The 20,610-nt window shown below is 41.7% G+C and overlaps 1 protein-coding gene and 1 long non-coding RNA gene across 7 annotated transcripts in view; both read left to right on the forward strand.

Annotated features, from left to right (window-relative positions):
- The first annotated feature begins 211 nt into the window (after positions 1-211).
- LOC121065114 lies at positions 212-14,291 on the forward strand. 3 transcript variants are annotated; one of them, XR_005816910.1, is made up of 5 exons: positions 212-297; positions 5,563-5,675; positions 6,545-6,690; positions 9,670-9,788; positions 13,704-14,291. It is a non-coding gene; the product is annotated as an uncharacterized LOC121065114 (long non-coding RNA). The 3 variants fall into 3 exon arrangements; XR_005816912.1 differs by lacking the exon at positions 13,704-14,291 and adding an exon at positions 10,177-11,809; XR_005816911.1 differs by lacking the exon at positions 6,545-6,690.
- A 3,750-nt stretch (positions 14,292-18,041) lies between these two features.
- TGFBR2 (transforming growth factor beta receptor 2) overlaps positions 18,042-20,610 on the forward strand; it is a 59,164-nt gene continuing 56,595 nt past the window's right edge. The window contains exons 1-2 of one of the 4 annotated variants that reach the window (XM_040547637.1): positions 18,042-18,058; positions 18,225-18,490. In XM_040547637.1, the coding sequence (XP_040403571.1) occupies positions 18,409-18,490 (82 nt within the window). In that variant the 5' untranslated portion in view covers positions 18,042-18,058; positions 18,225-18,408. Of the gene's footprint in view, positions 18,059-18,145; positions 18,491-20,610 lie in introns of those variants that run through there. The other 3 variants (XM_040547638.1, XM_040547636.1, XM_040547639.1) reach the window with 3 other exon arrangements.

A 20,610-nucleotide genomic window follows, 5' to 3' on the forward strand; every position in this document is an offset into this window, starting at 1 on the left:
CAAAATGTGTCTAGCTGAAATGGGAAACACTTTGAAGAGCTGGACAAAATATTTTTGCCACCTTACTCAAAGATATACAGTCCTTATTCATCAAAGTTGCAGCTGACTCCTCACTAGACTTGTATGATCAAATTGCATTAATTTCTAGAAATGCTTTTGCTTACTTTCAGCTCACTAGGAAACTCTGTCCTTTCCTTGTAGATGGGCATCTCGCCCCAGTGATTCATGCATTTGTCACCTCCAGCATGAACCCCTGTAACTGGAGTGGAATCTGAAACCTGTGAATGGATCCAGAAGGTGACTGCTGACTTTTTCCATGGTGTAAGGTGCTGTTAGCACAGTATGTCTGAATTCAGGTACCTCAGAAAGCTTCTACTTTCTCTCAGTACCTGTTTACAGCCCTAGACACCATTTTCAAAGCAAGTGAAGAAATTTCAGAGATAGCAGCATACCTCTGATGTGCCTTAGATCACAGGGTTAAAAAAAAAAAAAAAGTGTGAGAACTACTCACAATATGAATCTGATTTTGCTTTGCACTGTCTGCACTTCTTGCCAAGGTAATCCTGCTGTGGAATGCTTTGCTGGAACCTGATCATCTTCCTGAAATATTGCAGTTTTCCCTGTGTGATTGGGCTGGGAAGAGGGTTTTTTTTACCATACGTGACACAATTCAACAGCTGTTTTTATTCCTGAATCCTTTCCTCCTTTCTTCCACCTTCCCCAAAACAAAAAACATTTCATGAATGTTTATTACACAGAGCATGTGCAAAGAATCCCATTTAGGCAACTAAAGACTTTACTACTCTTTTTTGATGTCCCATCGAAGGGGCTCAGATAGTGCCTTGTTCTGGTTATGATTTAAGCCTTGGTAGCTCATTTTTTCACCTTCAGACTCTTTCTGGCTTCTGTTACTTTTATCTCTGTGAGGTCATACAGTTTTTTAAGTACTCTGAGTTTTGAAGCAATTTGAATTCTGAAGTTCCATAAGTGAGAACTCCTGAGGACAAAATTAATTCAAGTGTTTTATTCACTTGGCTATCTGTGGTATACAATTTGTTTTAAATACTGAGATATTCTCTGCCACATCAAGCTGTGTTTGAGGTTGTAGAGATATTGTTTCTGATGTGATAACAAAAATGTTGTAAATAGCCAAGGAAAGGCAACTGTTTCATTTAGAATTAAAACACAGGAAGGTGGAAGGCAATATTTACAACTTGCTTCTAAATGAGTAAAATAGTTTAATATTTAAGGTTATTTTGACAAGTGACTAAATCCAAGGGAGGACAGGTCAAACCACTGTAGAGAAGATGGTTTTCATACGATAGTAAAGAATGTGAATAAAAGCAAATTAAACTGAAAGGAATACTCCATCAAAATGTACATTATTCTTTCAAAGAGTAGGGCAGTAAGGGTTGACACAGAAGGCTTAGATGGAAATGAGGGTACACAGCGCAGTGTTACTGCACTGAGACCAAGACTTCAAAATGCATGCAAGAACATCTACATTGCATAGCAAAAATGCCTTTGGTCTTCAAAGAATAAATCACCCTTGAGTTAGTATTCCCATCACGAGCAAGATTCATGGGTAAACTGGCTTGCCTCCATCTTTTTTCATCGTAGAATATCTTGTAGACCCATGAGACCTGTGGCCAGATGTTTTACCTGGCTGTATGGAACAGAGTCAGATGTTGGAGGTGTACTTGAGTCTAAGCTGTGAAGCACCAGTTGGTAAACAGGAGCTGCTTTGAATCAAACAGAGCAATTGACCTGACTGGAATTCCTAAGACAGAAAGCCAGCTGTAAATTAGTGGCCAGCAGACTTACATGGAGAGGAGAATTAAAAGCTCTGTCACACAAGTCAGGGTTTGTTCATATACCAAGAGAGCAGTTATATATCTGTAAAGTTCTCCCCCACTTTCCCCTTCCACCACCATTCTGTCTGCATTCACTTCTGGCTAAGGGACGTATATTAGCAAAATTAAGCCTTATCATGGTTTGAGACAACTTCACAGCCTAAACTCAACATCTGACACATGTAATTAGTTTACAAAGTAGACTGAGTAAAGTCTTGCAGAAAATATGAGTGTTTATGTATGACTGCCCATATTTTTCAAGTAGAGCCTGTCTTTGGTGTTATGCATTTTCTGATTTATACAATCAGATGACCATTGCCAACTGCATATCTATGTTATTGGAGTAGATACCATAACAATTTCAATGTATGGTTTGGTCTACTTAATGTATGTCACAATTGCAAGGAAAAGAGAAATAATTGTTCAAAACTGCCATTGTTCTAGATAAGTTGTCAAAGTAGTCAGGCACATCCAGGACATTACCTGGGATAGCCGTTTTCACATTCAAAGGGATTATTGCTAGGGAGAATGGGCAGCCCAGAGAGTTTCAACAAGGCATTCGGTGTGAGTTGAACTAATAAGATTCACAGAAATACCTCGGCTTAAATTTCTACATTCCTACCAGATTGAATCTGTTTGTCTCAGGGCAGACCCCATGAGGCTGAAGCCATGTGTCTTCCTTTATGCCATATGTAGAGGAATTTGCACAAGAAATCTAAATTTGTAGAGGTAAAAAGAGCCTGGTAAAACAGAGTAGGGAAGTTCAGAGGGTAGGAAAGACTAAATCAAATCAAGAAAGCTAAAGAACCTTAAGAACCTCTTAGAAGCCATGGGTTAGAGAACTGCTCTGCCATGACCCCTCAGACAGAAGCACCAGAGATGGACAGACAGATACAGCTGTTGTCTGCACTGTTGCTATAATTTACATACTCTTTCAGAGATTCCTGGAGATTATGGCCATAAAGGACTATTAGATGATTTAGTATGTCCCATGGTTTTTGTTTTGTTTTTGTTTCTATCTTTTAATTCTGACCCCAGTAATTTGCATTTAGTTGCAACATATCTTCTCAATTTGAAGATGTCAAGAAATGTGCAATCCTCTACTGACTGCAACAGTCTGTCCAATGGTCTGTCAGCCTCACAACTTTTAAAAGAAATTATCTAATTTCAGAGGCACCTGGTTTAAGCTTCTGGTCAATGGTTATGAGTGATTTTACCTGGTATTTTCTCTGTAACTAATGGAGACTTCTCAGTATTCTTCTATGTGGCTCTCTCCTACTTGTGAAGGTGATGTTCCACTAAGCTATTTAATTGTATCCATGGAGACATGCCATTGGTTTCATTCTTTTAATTCATATAAATTTTGCCTTTTGCTTAGCGTAGAAGACACACACACACACAGAGTCACCATCCTTCTGTAGAGACCTTGGACTTTTGCTATGAGCATGGACTTTTTGGTCTGTCTCTCACCATTCATCTGGCCTTGTATCACCCTTTAGGATTTGTATTTTCATCATACTTTCATTTGTTTATGTATGGAAGCTAGCACAAATGTCCTGATCTCATTTGTGTGTCTTTGCAACAGTGAAAACTAATAATTGATAAGAAAGCCCTAATGACAAGAAAACATCACTCTTCTTCAGTCCCTGCTGGTGGGAATATATGACCGTTCCAGTGCTTTGTAAACTCTTCAAATCCAACCACCGGCCATACTTTCTCATTTACATATGATCACTTTTATTGGATATGGAAAACGTCAACAAGAAAAGTACATTAAGAAAACAAACTAATGTGGCAAGTTGTTTACAGGTACCTATGTCATTCTTTCCATCTCCAGCTGTTCTGATTAATCTTTTGAACTCTGCCACAAAAGCTGCTGTGTTTCTTATAGCAAGATAGTAATAACTGTCACTATAGTTATTACTAGTACTTCTAAAACCTGAAAACTTAATGAAGAACTAAAATGCAGATTTTTTTTTAATGAGAAAGTTGAGATATTTTGATTTTTTTTTTTCTTTCCAATCTGGAGAAGATTATTCAGAGTACTCTGAAATTAAGCTTTAGGTTTTTTTCTGTTTATTTATCAATTCCATATTTTAGGGGCAAAATGTGGTGTGCAGAGGGAAGAGGAATGTCAGTAAAAACAGAAAGAAAAAACTTGAGAATTTCTTTTAAAGATTTCAAGGGAATATGCATAGGGAATTAAATATTGTTACCTTTTAAAGCATGCAAAATATATATTTATTTAAATTTCCTAAAGAAGTCTTCACCAAATCTCAATCCTTTCTAATCTCATGGATGAGGGACCTTCCCCAGGAAAAGTGGGAATAAGCTGGTTGTTTCAGTAGATCCTGTTAGGGAAATCACAAAAAATGTTTCTTCTGTAACTTCCTCAGATCAGGGAAACATACTGTATTTGCTGCTTCCTTGTTTTCTTTTCTTTGCGGAACAGCAAGAGAGAGGAGTCATTTCTCAGGGTGGTCACAGCCAAATGAATACATTGGTCCAATGGCCACAGCTCACACTGAAGGAAAACACTCCCGATCAGCTGATCAATATGAATTGTTTACTCTCCCAGCTTGAGAATTCTTCCTGTTCAGTAAGACTTCCAGTAATTTAGGATCACTGACATCAGAAATTATAAAATCACCCAGAGGAAATAACAGTAAAATAATTATAGTCTCTGGGAAAAGGTTTAGTATTTACTTTGGTATTAAGAGCAGTGCCTTGTTAGTTGAGCCAAAGGAACGCCTGCACCCTTTCCAGAAAGATTCACACTGAATCCTGACTGATCAATGTAAATTGACATTGGCAAGGTTAAATTAGTTTGCAGATCTCTTTTTTAAAACACTAATTGAAGCTTACAATTCCAAAACCTCTAAGAAAGGCATGTTTTTTTTCAAGCAAAGAGGTTAAACACCTTTGAATTTGCCCATATGTTATTCTTTCAAACAGCTCAGACCCAGTCACTGGTGGAATTAACTGTGCTAACCAAGTTACTAAAGGGCTTGAGCTTGAACACTAACCTCCTTACAAATACCAGTCAGTTCTAAACAATGCATTTTTGCAGTGCTCCATCTGAACAAGTCATATGCATACAGCGCATGTGATGCCCTTGTCCTCCAAAGGAAGACCAGCTGGCACTGTTGCAGAAAGTTACTAACTCTGCTCAGCTGCATGTGTAAACTGGTAGTTCTTGCAGAACTGCTTATTGTCACTGGCGAGCCATTTCTTTCTAGTTCTCACCAGTAAAAATTGCTTTCCTGGCTTTAATCTCTCTGTGAAACCATTGTAGGTAAGTCTGCTGCCACAGCAATCAAACAAAATATTGTACAGTGCCAAGACATTATGCTACAAGTGAATTCTCAGCACATAATTCTCCAAGAACATCTTTCCACCCAGTTAAAAAAGGGGTGGGACTTTTACTCTTATTTCCCTTGGTGGTTTCTCCAGCAATTCTCTCCCTAATTAAAGCAATCCCAGTGCAGATTATTTTGCCTGAATTTACTTGACTGAGAGAAATGATACATACCAAAAGTTTTAAAGTACATTCAGAATGTAATGAACAGGAAAGAAAAGAAATATGAAGTAAAATGCAAGACAAGGTGTGGTTTGTGAAAGGGAAAATGAGCTAAATACCAGTTTGTTTCCAAATATCCAGCAGCAATAAGAATTTTAAAGTCTTTTTTTTTTTCCTTTTATTTTTAAGGTAGCGAAAGATCTTTCTATGAATAGTATGTGTACTTATACTGAAGTATTTCCATCAGCTTGAACAATCTATTTGCAGTGGAAGAAGTAAAGACACTAACTCTCCTAGAAAAGGTAATGTTTGAAGGACAAACTTCGCTGACTGGCAGGGCTCACCTCTCCCTGCCTCCTGTGAGGCTGGGGTTATTCTGCAGAGGTTGCTCACAGGTCTGTTCTGATGGCTCTGGAAGGGGTGCACAGGGGTGTGCTGCTGTTTCTCTAAGGGGAGCAATTCAACATCATGCTTTCTTACAGAATTCAATTCTTCACTTAATTTAGGATTAATTCTGCTAGACAGTGAATACACTAGTCCTTTGAACAACAAAGAGAGTCCTCGTACGGTGATAAGTATTTACATCATTTGTGCATGTTCTGTAATGAATCTGTTTGCTGGACAAAAGCCTGTATCATTTCACTATGGCACAGTGCTGGGGAATTTCTGGTTATAGAAAAGCTGATATGTGGAAAGAGTTAAAAATATTATATTCATTACAAAGGATTTCACTTTATTCAGGTACATCTCTGCTTGCTTCCTATTTGCTGGAAATTATCCCATGTAAGTAATGAGCCCCAAAGTGCTGATGTATTGTGAGGCTGCCCCCTTCATAAATGTGGAAGTACGCAAAGTGTTTTATTTCCCAGAGACACAGCCACTTGGTAGCTTGTTCCTTGGCAAAAATTGTGTGTGTGTGTGATGAAATCTTAAATGTCTTGCCTATACTCACATAATAAGAGCAGTAGCAGAGCTGAGAAGTGACCGAAAATAACCACATGAACTTCTTCCTCTTTCCTTCCTTACACAGACTAGCCTACATGTGTTGTAGCTTGATGTGACAGGTGCTGCTGCAAATGCAAGTATTTGCTAGGCCTCTTTTCTGATCTCAGAAGGTTGGTAGAGCCTTTTTGCTTTTCTAGGCACTTATAAAACCAACTGTCTTTATTAGGTCTCTGAAATGAAATTCAGATATATGAAGACTTACTTCATCCAACACAATGAAATGTCACCCAGACTCTGAAGAGAAACCACTGGTGCGTTTTAGAGGGTGGCAGCAGTCTGGGAGCACCATACAGCACTGTGGAGGAGTGCTAGGTTAGTAATCACAGGTAACTGTGGCTGCTTAACAGTGACCACAGCCACCTCCTGCTGCTGATAGTGTTTCTTTCTACATGGCTGGAGAAACAGCTGTTTATACAAATAATCTTTATCACACTTTTACCAGGAAGTGGCTTAACATGTTTCTGAAACTGAGCATGTTCAAGTTGAGCTCATTTCATTTCAAGCCAAATACTGTTTCTGTGCTGCTCAGTGAGCACAACCCATTCAATTTAATGTTGTTACAAACAAGCAAAAAAGATAACAAATACCATACGCTTAGAAAGACTCTCTTTCCTAGAGCAAGATGTTTTCCAAAACCCTTTCCAAAACAGAACTAAGAGCAAAAAATTGTTCTAAAACTTCCGTGAGAGCCTGGGGAGTACTGTGCTATATACATTACTGTCCCTTCCTTCAGACCACTGATGTCCAGAGCCATTCCACACAACAGCAGCTTGGAACTTGGCTTTACAAAATGACAGAAACATAAAAATTGTTGCCTTGGAATGGCTCAGCGGACTTGCCTCATCTTGTTACCCTATCTCAGTATTAAATCTTTTGGAGGAAGAAACCCACCGCCCCAGAAACAACTATTTGAATGCATGAGGTCAAAACAAACAAGGACTTTGACTTTTTTTTTTTTAATATATATTTGTTGAGTTAATACTAAGCAGAAAAGGCCGTGTATCTGCTGAAATAAAATATGTTCAGAAAATGAAAATTTCTACAGGCTTAGGGTGTCAGATTGGCAACTAAAAGTTAGGCATATAAAAAATGCCTGAAAATTCTGGTTGGCATTGATCTTACCTATATTTTACCTAAATGCCTCTCTTGAATCTCTGTCAAGAAAGCAAGACTCTACTGACTTCAATGGGACAAAGATATAGCCATAAATTTTGTACATGTAAGAGTCTTCAAAAATATCTAGAAATGGAGCTAAAAGAGAACTATGGCCCCAGACCCCAAAGCTTTGAGGAAGTTTTGGTTGGAAGACAAGCTTTGCAGCTGGGCTTTGATCTGGATGGAGCAAACCCAAACCAAGGATGAGATCTCTTGTGAATGCTGAAGAAAATTGTGTTTGGATCCAGATTCAGACTTTACAACTTGGGGCCCAACTCCTAAAATGGTGTAGATGAAGGCCAGGAAAGGCTGCCTGCTGTACAAGCAGACAGAAAGCCCCCCACCAGCTGCGTACTCTGAGCAGCCTTGCTGTCTGTGTACAATAGCGTCAGCACGGCAGGGGTAAGCCCACAAGGAAGTCTCTGTGGTAAACTGGCTTGCAAAAGCTGAAAGCGATGTGCATCCTATGTAGCACAATAGCACAAGGTTGTTCTGTGGCTGCTGCAAAACAACCTCAAATTCCTGTCTAGGGCTGCAAATGCAGCTTCTGCAAAATATGTGTTACAGCTTTGAAAGCAAAATTCACACCGATTCCTGCTAGTTGCATATTGGCTTACACACACTATCAGCACCTACCAGTTCTCAGCTGTCACCACTTCTTTCACACCTGGAAGCTCGTTGCAGTCTATGATTGGCACCAACAGAGTTACAAGTAGCAGGTGGTGATGTTAGCATGCCCCAGATGAATCCCATTTGATACTGCAGATATTTTCTTGGGAGTCATCAACGTGAATACTGCAAAGAGAATCTTTCCTCCTGAAAGATCATGTAGAAGAAAAGATAATAGAGTTATGAAGTACATCCAGTGCATTCAGGTAGTAATTCTTCTGTTATACATGAGAAAACGTGTCCACAGAGTTGTGCTATACCCCGTCTTGTCCATTCATCTGCCACATACAAAAGTCAACCACAGAAATAAGACTAGAAATATACCCTTGTCTAAAAATCTGCTCAATGCTACAAGCAAAGGGACTATGCTTAAGCCACACCATTCACTCATGAGAAAAGAAACTTACTTGTTCTTCCCATGGCTCTCTCACCACCGTGCATTCTGGCTAGGGATATTTGAGCACTTCCCTGGGATCAGTGTGTCTCTTAGACTATGAGAATCATTGAGTTTCCTTTGATTCTTGGGAAGCTCGTATGGCTCCCTGGGGAGAGCTGTGGTCTGTCTGAATGCGCGGTGCAACAGTGATAACTTTTAGATTGGAGAGGCCTATTCTGAGGCAAAAATAAAATTTAAATAAAATAAAATTTGTCTAATCCCTCTAGTGGTTACATACAACGATTGTATCCAGTTATGAGTTACACTTACTGCTACTTGACTATAATTCAGTGAGGTGAAGGTCTGCTTGTCTATGTAGAATAGACAAATATTACCTAGCTTCCTTCATCACCTCCATGAGCACCTTTGGTTGCCAATGAAGCCCCTAAAAAGGCATGGCATCTTTTGCCATGAGCTGGGTGGCAAGCGTGCAAAAAGACCAAGAAGACAACAGATCTTATCTCTGTTCTACAGCTGTGTCATGCAACATGACTGAAGCTGGCAGCATTTCTCAAGGCACGTGGAGGGAATTTTGTGACTTCTAGGGAATGGTTTGTGTGACTGAAGGCTTCTGAAGCCTGTGTACTAAGTGATTGGGCTGACAGCCATGTCTGGCTTAGTATGGAGAAGGGAAGGAACAATACTTGAGCTGTGTAAATTCGTTCTTTGTCAGATTCTTGTTGTTCTTTCCACCACCCAAGAGTATGAACAACATCAAAACTAATCAATAAGCAGCAGCTAGATATCCAAGTACTTAAGAGTACAAGTCAGCACTTACTCTGTGTTTTTGTGTGAAGAAAGGCGCTGATGAAAAGCCTTCTGCCAGTGATTATAAGACTGGCACCAGAAGGCTTTAATCACAGTATTAAAGGCAATTCAGTATTAAAAATAATGTTTACTTTTTAAATTCTCTTGCCCACTGCAGCTAAGTAGAAAAGAAATTAAACAACAGCCTAACAGGTGTTTTAGATTGCTTTTTTCTCTCTAATCTTTATTGCTGTTTTTGTTTGTTTGTTTGTTTTGTTTTTAAGAAACTGCGAGAGAAATACCATGTAAAAGCTTCTGCAAGAGCCTTGGAGGATGAGCCACATGGGATGAGCAGGGACATGTACCCCAGCATTCCTTCAAGGGGCATGGCAGCCCAAAGCAAGTATGTCAGAGCCCTGCCAGCTGGGGCTGCTGCCCAGCAAGGCGGGCAGAGGGCTGAGCAGGCAGTGGCAGCTGGCAGGAAATCAGAGAGGCTAGAAATAGCAGCGGGGAGGCTGAGAGAGAGAGAGAGAGAGGAGAGGACCCAGGCATGGGGAGCAGGTGAGAGACCACACTGATAGCAGGTGGGAAGGCAGGACAGAAAGGAGGGGCTCAGAGACTGAAACATCATGCTGCAGCTCTGGGTTATGTCAGAAGTATGCTGGTGTTTTATCTTTTGGTTTAGTTAGATCGAAGATAATTCTTCACTGAAGCCAGCGCAGGCTCCAGTAACCTAGATCTGAGGGTGTAAATTGGCCTAATCTATCCTTTTGCCCCTCTGGGTATCCCAGGGAGATTGCATCAAGCAACTCTGGGAGGATGTCTGAATAGGATTCATCTGAGCTAATGATTTGTTCCATGGGAAGGGTGGAAGAACTCCCACCTATGGTGAACTGTGAGACAGCACTGGAAGAATTTCAGCACTCAAATGAGTCAATTTGTGTCCTTGCTGCAAATTAAGCAGTGAAAATAGGATCTAGCCTCTCCTCACAGACGTGCCACTACGCTCAGTCTTCATGTGCAGATCAGAGAGAAGTGGAAAGAGGTTCTGCAGAGGGGATCAAGCTCATTCTGCAACACAAACCCCAGTTCAGCTACACCCTGCAAGCACCACACACATGCATATGACTGCACTGGTAGAAAAAGAGGATCTGTGTCACAGCTCTTTGCAGGGCTTTACATAACAGCTTCTCAGCACATCTGAGAATAGCTAGAAGGAATTGTTGAGGGAAGTAATGGCATGGAGACAGCCTGAGCTGCTATGCTTCACTGTAGTTAACAGGGCAAAGAGAGTTCTAAAGTATATTATGTCTCTACTATTTCATAATTCTCTGCGCTTTGACTAAAAGACACTATATGAGATCCAAAAGTTTTACCACCAATAAATTAACCGAGTGTGGTTGTCGGTGGTTGTGAAACCAACAGTGTGGAACTTCTTCCGAATGCAATGTTAACGTGCACACAGAAACAGAGAGACACTTTTGAAGATGCAGCTTGTTAAGTCTTTCTAATAGTGCCACAGTTTGAAGTGGAGGTAATTACAAAGATGTTAAAAAGGGATTTATTTTTAAAATGGCAGTCTGTAATTGATGCCTAGTGGAAAAGTCAGTGTGGATAGAATAAAACACACAGAGTACATAAAGAAAAGAACATAAGAAAGAAAGAGCTATTAGAGAATAAGAGAAATAAAGGAAAGGACCCAAGGAAAGGAGGCAAAAAAGGCAACAAGATGAAGAAAAGAAAGATATGTCAGTTCAGAACAGCATGCCCATTAAAGGAAAGGCATTAAAATCATACAAGAATAATGTCATGCAGACAGCAGTAAATTACTTTTCATTTGTGATGGAGATTACTGAAGTTGATTTTTCAATCTTGTCTGATTTTTGAATCACAATAAAAAAAATCATCATAGAAAGTTAGAGATGAAAACCAGGCTAGTATTTATGGCAGACAAAAAACATGCATGAAATAGCAAATACTGTAAAAGCCCTTCAGAAAATTCAGCCTGACTTCAACAGGATCTCCTCACTTCCTAATCAGCATCACTACACTTTCCCAGACAACATCCAATTCCCTTGTCTGGCTGCCTTATTTACCTCACCGTAAAGCCTCAACTCCTCAATTTCTAAACAGTTTTCATGTTACATGGGCAGCAGTCCCTCAGGATAGATCAAACTGTGGAAGTCCTGGGCTAGATGTGTCCTTATCTGTATTTCAAAGCATTTGAAGATACAAGTATCAGTTGCGCTCTCATCCCTCATCAGTCTCAATTGCACCTCAGTTTGTACTAGGCAGGAGAATTACCACATCACTTTCTCCAGCCATAGGTCACCAGAGACATGAAAATGTTCTTATAGACAGGGCAGAGTTGAGCAAGAAATGTTACACGCCTCTGTATGGAGGACTGAATTTAAGCCAGTGCCATTAATTTGTTCCCTGCTCTCAGTCAGTATCTGGATATAGACCCTGGGGATCTGACACTCCAGAAATGCCAAACTGACAGAAAATGCATAGTGTTATTTCTCCATAGACAGTGGAGACAATCATGCCTCTTTTATTAACTGCAAAGCATCTAATTCTCAGTTACGTTAAGGACAACTTATAACAGTTTAATATAGTAAAATGGTAATAAAATGGGTGTAAATTGCACTAAAGCTTTTTCTAATGGCCCTTATGTTGCCGTAGTGATGTAGAGAGCCTTGAATATCACTGAGGCTGTGGATTAGCACTCTCCTGTGGATCTCGCAGAAGTCCTTAATTCCCTTGGGGCTTGGCCCCATCCACCAGATGGAGTTGCTATCCTTCACACATATCAAGAATTTCAGGTGAGCACTGTGTAATGTGGACTGCCCAGCATTAACCAGCTCTAGCTAAGAACTGAAACTATTGAAGGCAGCCTTGCCAGTCTTGCCTGAGCTGTGAAGAGAAAAGTCTGCCCACCATTCGGGGCTGGTAGGACTGTGAGATGTCCTACCCATCTGGAAGGTAGGAGAGACTGTGTCCACGGTCTGAGAACTGGGCTCACAAGCTAGTTTAATAATGGTCTCAAGTCACAAGAAAAGAAAAACAGCAAAAGTGAATGGTAGCATCTGAGTTAATTGCAAGCCACAGTCAGCCCGTTCATTCCATGGTCAGCTCTGTTGCAACAATATCCAACTCCCAGGGCGTTCTGAATCCTCATGTACTGCATGCTTCTGACCTCTGAAGCACAGTAGCCACCTCCTGTGACCACAGATCATAAAGTTGCCTTGCAGATAAAAATTATGGAACCATGAGTTTCCTTCCTGAGAGGAACAGCTGTGCTATTGCAAATAGATTTATTTAAAGATCCTGGTCAAATGAGTCAGTTTAACATCATCAGTGTACTGCATTCCTGAATAACACAGGCATGATCTTCTGCCCGGTAGGGTGGGAGGATACTTTCCTTGTTTCTGGGGCTTTGCGGTTGAAGTATTTGGATTCTTTCAGATTAGATTTAGGGATATACTCTATCATAGATTCAAAACTGCCTTTTGTTCCAGTGGGAAAAATGAAACAGAAGGGCCTCTATGTTATGTTACTTAGGTTCTTTGATAGTTTCAGATATTTTCTGAGGCTTGGCATCCAATGCCCAAATTCTCGCTAAGGAAGATCCTAAAATAACAAGCTTTGATGAAGATAAATAGTACAAATTATGTGTAAATGGAGACAAGTTCCACGAGTAACAATATTTTTGAGAAAAATAAGTGTGACTGTATATCTGCAATAATTTGATTCCATGAATGTTGAAAATGCTATTTCATCTAGATTTAATTTTATGAGTTCTTTGTACATGTAAAAGTGTTGAGATGAGAAAGCATGCTTACGGAAACGTACAAAGTTTTTCCCCAGCTCAGATACCAATCATGAGAAGTATGTGAAACTGAAGAAAACAGTATAAAATTCTTGAAATATTCTTTGCTTACAGAAAATTAGAATGGAGTTCTTCATGTAAAATGTTGTGTGGTGAGATTAATGGTGCTTCCTGCTTCTGACAGGGCCAGAAGCACTGAAGGAACAATATATTTTCTGACACTTTTGTACTTCAGCTTTCACTATTAGAGATATTTATACATACACAGTAAACACAGAACAAACCAATTCAGTGAACCCTAAAAGATAGATAAAAGTAGATAAAAGTCAGAGATCCTGTGAGCAGCAGTGCCCTGAGAGTCTAGTGCTAATTTGAATAATATTTCAAAACTTTATTTTGCTAAGTGTCATTCATGAGATTTGTACAGAAAGCATTACTAAGATAAATCTTGAAGATAACATTATTCGTTTCCTCTGATGTATGCAGGAGTTGATAACAATCTGATTGCCTCCTTCTGATGGATGATTACACACAACAGATGTTTTAATTTGATTATATCTGTGAGATAAGCATAATGCTGTGTTAAGTCCAAACACTTTTTATTAGTCTTCCAAAACATTTTGCATTGCATGTAACCTTTTGTAAATGTCCTTGCTCGAGGCTGCATGTGTTCCTATAGCAGTGCAAATTATTAGCAAGAAGTTCAAACCAGTGATTATGCAAAAGAAGAAAACTGCATTTAATAGTAGCTGTAATTCTGTGCTCTCTGATAACCTAAATGAAGAGAGAAATACGATGCAAGCAATGATACAAGCACAATTGTGTAATGCTACTCTGTAGAGGTCTGTGTGTTGTTCTTCAGCAAAGGATTCACAAAACGGGTAGAGCTTTTATCAAGAATGCTGAAAGGCCAATATGCCATGCCAAGAACCCTAAGTTTGAAAATTAGCAGGCAAATGTCAGCTTTGTGAACAGAGTACTGCAAGGAACATAAATTTTGGTTTGCAGACAATATAAGGTTACAAAGTTTGACTCTGATTTGAACTGAAATGTCAAAATTTCCCTGAAAATAAACTTCTTCCTTCACTGCAGTGAAATCAAAGTGTTGTATGTTGCTCTCATGTCTTGCTTTTACATGTAAAATGGTGAGAACAACAAAAAATGCAGAACTAATTGGTTGCTTCAAAACAAAAAAAAATGATCCATATCATATGAAAAATGTCAAAATCGGATGTGTCAAATTTGAAAACAAAAATTCTCTTTTCTTTTGAAAGTAATATGACAAAATGTATTCAGTCATCTATGTTTTGATTTTGGTCACACTACTTATTCCAGTTGTGTAATTAATAGTTTTGTTAAAGCAATATCAGCATCCTGTGTTCCTGATTGCCGTGTTTCTTTCCAAACTGACATCACAGGCAGTAATTCCAATGTTTGCCAGTCAGTAAAGCATCCTGTAGCTTATAATATATGATGTATGCAATTCAAGGACCATTTCCTTTAGGATTCACATTGTCTAACCTCAGATGCCTAAGAAGTAGGTGTCTGGGCTAAGAGCATTCGGTGTCATCAGCTCACATGTCTAGAGGTTTTCAAAATAGCTAGAATCCTCTTAATTCTCTTATGACAGAAGGAATTTAGGTGGCCTAACATCTTACTGCTACCATAAGGGCAATTCTGCTCATCCAGCCTTTGTTTTCTCTCCTTTGGTCCTTGAGCCTGATCTGGGCCTAACTCACTACAGTCAAATAAATGAGACTGCTCCTTTAGATGGTGCAAAAGCCTCTAAGTTGTCTCCACCAAACCTCACTTTGAGGCTAACTTCTAGACAGCTAAAAGTAAGGTGAGATCTTCTCACCCTAAGCCACATACGTCTGCTTATTGTAGGCATGCATGCTATCTTGTGTTAGTGCAGCTGCATAAGCCTTATTTAATTCTGAGTCAGTAGATCTGGGAAGTAGCATGTTGTGGGCTTTTAAGCAAAGCAACACTGGACCTAATAAACTAATCAAAATAACAGCTTTACTGTGCACATCACCAGTTCTTGGCTTTGGGCAGAGCGATTTAAGTTTAAAGTGTATGCTATGTACAGTGAAACTACAGTTTTTAGTAACAACGCAAATTCTGTGGAAGCTTGAAAGTATTCTTCGTATGAGAATAATGCTGCAGTCTGCATGGAATTTTGACAGAAATATGATACTGCAAGCTGAGAAATGCTTGGAATAGTAAAGAGAAATCATTTGTATTCAGTAGGTTTTATGGACTGCTGTAAAAAGTTGTACCTAAAACTGCAGCATGAAGCACTTTGTGTTGTCTTCACTAGAAGGCCCCTGAGGTGCAGGAGGTACCAGTTTCTCTGTGTTCCGGGCATCTCTTTTTAAGGCTCAGAAAGAAAACACACAGCATTCAGTATTTCAGTATTTTGCCTTTCTGAGTAGTGAACTGAAGTTAGCTGACCCTTCCTCATCCAGCCGGGCTGGAGTTAATTATTTACAGCTTCAATCTGTGGCACTCCAGTGCTGGTTCTTTCGTACTTCAGTCAGGGTGAAGTTAAATATTCACAGTTCCAATCTAGAAGTAATAAACTGCACTCTGCAAATAGGGAACTGGGAACTATGAACAAGGAAATGGAAATAAATGACCAGCTTAGTCTTGTTTTATATATTTTGGTTGTCCAGGAAATCCTGATTAGTTTGCATTTGGGCCCTAACAGGGAAGTTTACACTATTCATAAAGGCAGGACAAGGTTTTGTTAATAGGCCAACCTGGGACAAATCTCTGAGCAAAATGGGGTTTTACTTCAACTTGAGTGTGGACTTCTGTGACAGTTATTCTTCCACTGTGGATATCAAGGCAAGATATGTTCCTTCCACCCAAAACCTTTCCTGTAGCACCTACCACTCTCATGAGCTATCTGAACACACAAAGAGAGACTGTAGCACCTCATCTCTGCATGACATGTCTGGAAATAAAAGCAATGCTCAGGTGGAAGAATCAGACTTCTGAAGTCCACCTGTAGCAGACCTCTTCCTTACTGAGGAACAGGGGCTGCATTGCCTCCTGTGAGAGAGAGAAGGGCCGTGCTGCCAGGCTGCAGTCAGGGATGTGAGACCACTGGAGACCATAGGCCTCCCCAAGGCCTCCAGCTCCTGCAAGCCCCTTTCCTGCTCCCAGACCCCGGACGAGAGACACTGGTCAGAAGATGTGGGACAAGAGCCATGGCACTTTTGTGAAGGAGAGAGATGCACGTGAGGCAGAGGCCAGCTCACCAGGTCACACCCGGATTGTGACAGGTTTGAACAGTAACACTAAATCTGTATTTAATGGCTTTTTAGCTTCTTTCCATATTGGAAGTTAGTCACCAAAAACTAACAGGAGAGCCCAGTCATTATACATAGCCAACTTTCTAAGCAAACAGCAACGCTTTGAGGCCTGCAGCTTGACAGCCACAAGGAAAGGGAAAGGTATACAGTTACACAGTATATACTGCTGGGCATTCAGAAATGTTTTCATTCAAGTGGATTGCTGAAAACACAGCCATCTTCTAGCACAGGGTTGATGTACAGGACTTGATAACATGCTGGTCTGTCCTCAGCCTGAATCCAACTTTTTCCTGACCTTTGGAAGGTGGCGACTGTATTTGAGTGAATCTTAACTGTACTTAAAGGGGGTTGAGGAAGAGGAAAATGCTCTTGGTTTATGAGAATTTGCACCATAAACTGGTCTGCACTGTGAAAATATGCATTTAGGGAGTTTTAAAAACTAAATTTACATAAAATCACAATGTGATTTTTTATGTCTGTTATAGGCCAATTAAATGCATTATGCAAACATTTCCAAATTCATACAGAGTTAATCTGGGACATTCAGAGCATGATTACGTATATTTCCCCAGAGGGCTTAGTCCTTTTTCTGAAATACCCCAAACTGTACCTCTAACTAGCACTGTAATTGAGACAGAAATGAATCAACAACATTTGAACAGGCACTCTCAACTTGTCTCCATGGGCATCAGTTTACCTTTTATTCAATGCCCAGCCATTTAATTCAGAGAAGATGACTTTGTGGACCAAAAGTGGGTCTCAAGACCTATGCAATTGCTGGATTTATATTGGCAGAAGGCTCAGGCTTAATTAAGCCTAAACCTGCTAAGGGTCTAATGGTTCTCCCAGTCTCTGCCTTGCCATGCAAAGCTGGCATCACTGATATGTTATCACTCACTGAATCCCTCATGCAATTTCCTCCTTCTGGAGAAATCTGTGACAAAACTAAATGGCGATGGCGTGAGGAATGGTGATGAACTTCATGTGTGTCACACGTGCAGCTTTTTAGAGCAAGTGGTGTGTGTCCAGGCCTTTGGGGAGCAAAAGGAAAACATAAAAATAAAAAAAAAAGAAGTAGGTGACAAGTTGTCACAGTCTTCTTCAACATCTGCAAGCTGAGTGCCTAGCAAGTCTGTGCGAACATTTCCTGTTATTACCCCGACTTCAGCCTCCCCTGCCCCCTGCTCTAATTCAGCCGGGGCTTTTCCATCTCTGCACCCGGAGGGAGAGGGGATGCAGCATCGCTGGGCACAGGGATGGGGATGCAAGGAGCAGCTCCGGGGAGCCCAGTGCCCCGGACGGCAGGAGTGCCGGGCCCCTGCCAGCCCCCGGGAGAAGGAAGAGGAGGAGGAGGAGGGACGGGTCAGGCTCGCCCTTGAGCCCCTCTCTGGGGGCTTTGCCCGGTACCCGCTCGGCAGGGAGGCGGACGAGGGGAGCCGGGCTGCACGTCGGGGCTGGTGGTGGGAGAGCCGGACCTGCGGGGGGCTGGCCTCTGGCAGATGATTGACACCAAGCTGGGTGAGGTTTAAAAAAAAAAAAATTGAAAAAAAAAGAAAAAGAGCGAGCGCAGGGGAGGGGAGTGAATGCGAAGGGGGGGGGGGGGGGGGGAGAAGGAACTACTGTAAGAGTAAGAAAGTCCTGCCCAGCTGTTTGCGAAGTTTAAGATTTCCTGTTTCCCCTGCAGCACCGAAGTTTGCAGTGAGTCACCCGCAGTCCCGAGCGGCGAAGCGCGCAGCCCGCTTCCCCACCGCCCTGCCAGCCGCGGCCTCCCTCCCTCCCTCCCTCCCTCCCTCCTTCCCTCCCGGCCTCCCTCCCAGCCTCCGTCCCTCCCGGCCGGGCCGGGCCGAGCCGAGCCGAGCCGTGCCGCGATGACTCCGCGCCTGCCGAGCAGCCTGCGGGCGCTGGCCCTGTGGGTGCTCGTGGGCAGCTCGCTCCCCGCCGCGCTTCGGGGTAAGTCCCGCTTGACAGGGTCTCAGGAGGAGGAGGAGGAGGGAGAGGAGGAGGAGGAGGAGGAGGAGGGCTCGGTTGCTAAGAAAGTTTGGAAGCTGGAAACGCCACGGGAGGGGGCAGCGCGGTTGTTTGGTGCCCTGCTGGAAAAAGTAACGCCGGGAGAAAGGACCGGGGGGTCCGCGGCAAAGCCCGGGGTCCGCCCGCAGAGGGGAAAAATGGGGAGAAAAGGGAGAATTTGGCAGGGAACGAGGCACGGTCGTGGCCGGCCGGGGGAGCCCGGGGAGGGCAGCCGGGGAGCCAGCGGCTGGCCCTGCGGCGGCGGCACCTGGGGCCGGGCCGCACCGGGGCCCCCCGGGCACTTTTCTGCGAAGACATCCTCAGAGAGAGGCTCTGCAGGCTGTGGCTTGCGGGATTGCTCGCGGGGAGGTTTGGAGCCTCGGTGGCTGCTGCGAGAGCAAGGTCCCTGCCCCGAGGAGCTTCTTTTTGGTCCCCGTCCTGCCGGTGCCGTGCGAGGTAGCATCGGTAACCGCAGGGCTAGGCCCTAAATCACTGTGCTGCACGACTGGTGCACCTAAAAAAAGAACCTCGGAGTGCTCCAGGTGTTGGTTTTGCAGCAGTTTTGAAGTATTAAGTGTGTTTCTGAGGTGTCCTATGATAGCAGTGCCTGGCTTTAGCCCTCAGGTCAGATGCAGGCACACCTGAGCTCCTGCAAACTTTGCTCTGTGCCCTCCGATTGTCCCCAGTCGTCCACTCGTGGTCAATAACAATCCCAGAACTGTTATTAAAACATAAGAATGTGAAGGAGAGAGTTCCTGCATGCTCACTGCCAATAACTACGTACAGCGTGAGTAACTCCATGCTTTATTAATAATCCTGTCAAAGTCAACAGGTTTCGCATACCTGCAAAGTTACTCATGTGAGCTTAGGTCAGATGAATAAAAAAACAATTCAAGAATAAGGCGCGGTGGTGTCCCAGAGCTCAATCATGTTATTAGTTTAAATTTGAGGTGTGCGGCTTCTTACTGATTTTGCTACGTATTGATACTGCTGATCGATATAAATCATACTTAACTAGTGAGGGCTCTTATGTTGACCCCAGCCCCAGATTTGTTTTTTTATTCCTATTACACACATCTTTAAATGAAAAAGCTCCACTTTTGTTACTCATGTCATTTACTATTACGCTTTTTTCACTCAGCCTGTATAGACCTTTATCTACAGTCTATAATAACCAAAACTGTGTTCACCTGTTGTTAGGTAATTTGTAGCTTCAAAACTTGTTGAAAAATGTTTTAATAACTACTGTAGTGTTTTATTGTGTGCATAGCAGGTAAAGCTGCTCAGAAAACAACAGTTCCGTTGGGGGCAGAAAGTTTGGGGTTTGGATATTGGTTGTTATTTGGCACCAAAATGAAAACTAGAGCTGCCAAATATTTTGGGGAAAATAAAATGGGGGGGGGGGGGGGGGGAAAGCTACTGACTTACTATAGTAATCTGACTGACTACTATAATAATCCATAGCTCAACAGGTTGGAGAGGATGAGGCAGGAGAGATACCAGTCACTTCCCAGGTGTGCCTGCTAACCACCTGATGCTTGTTGGTGAGGAGGTTGATAGAACCCTAGCTAAAATTTTTTCTGAACTCTGTTCACAGCAGATTATTAGACAAGGATAGCACGTTCCCATAAAGAATCTGGAGAAAACTACAAATTCACAAACAGGTCCAATAGCCACTATCTGCTTTGAAACAGATGCCCTAATCTCCTGTGCTAGACACAAGCAATTAAAGTTTTTTCCATAAAGTAAGGGGACAATGTGTGGGTTTTTTTGTGTCTGTGGTTGTGGATGCTACATTATGTGTTTAACCAATAAATGGCAGTGCAAACCAGCAGTTGGCTACACAAGAAATTGATGCTGCTGTGTCCAAGTGAATACAAATTTGTAATTTGCATTTTGGGTATTAAAAACAGAAATTTGTGCTTTGGAATAATCTGTGTAATAGTTGCTTATTTCTGCATATCTGGAACCTAATTTCTCCATTCATTCAAGCTCTCACTTGCATTATTGTCTCCTTATCTTTTAAAAGCCATATGATAGTTGATTTAATAGTAGTAAAAATC

Source organism: Cygnus olor, chromosome 2 (assembly GCF_009769625.2).
Source record: "Cygnus olor isolate bCygOlo1 chromosome 2, bCygOlo1.pri.v2, whole genome shotgun sequence".
NCBI lineage: Eukaryota > Metazoa > Chordata > Aves > Anseriformes > Anatidae > Cygnus > Cygnus olor.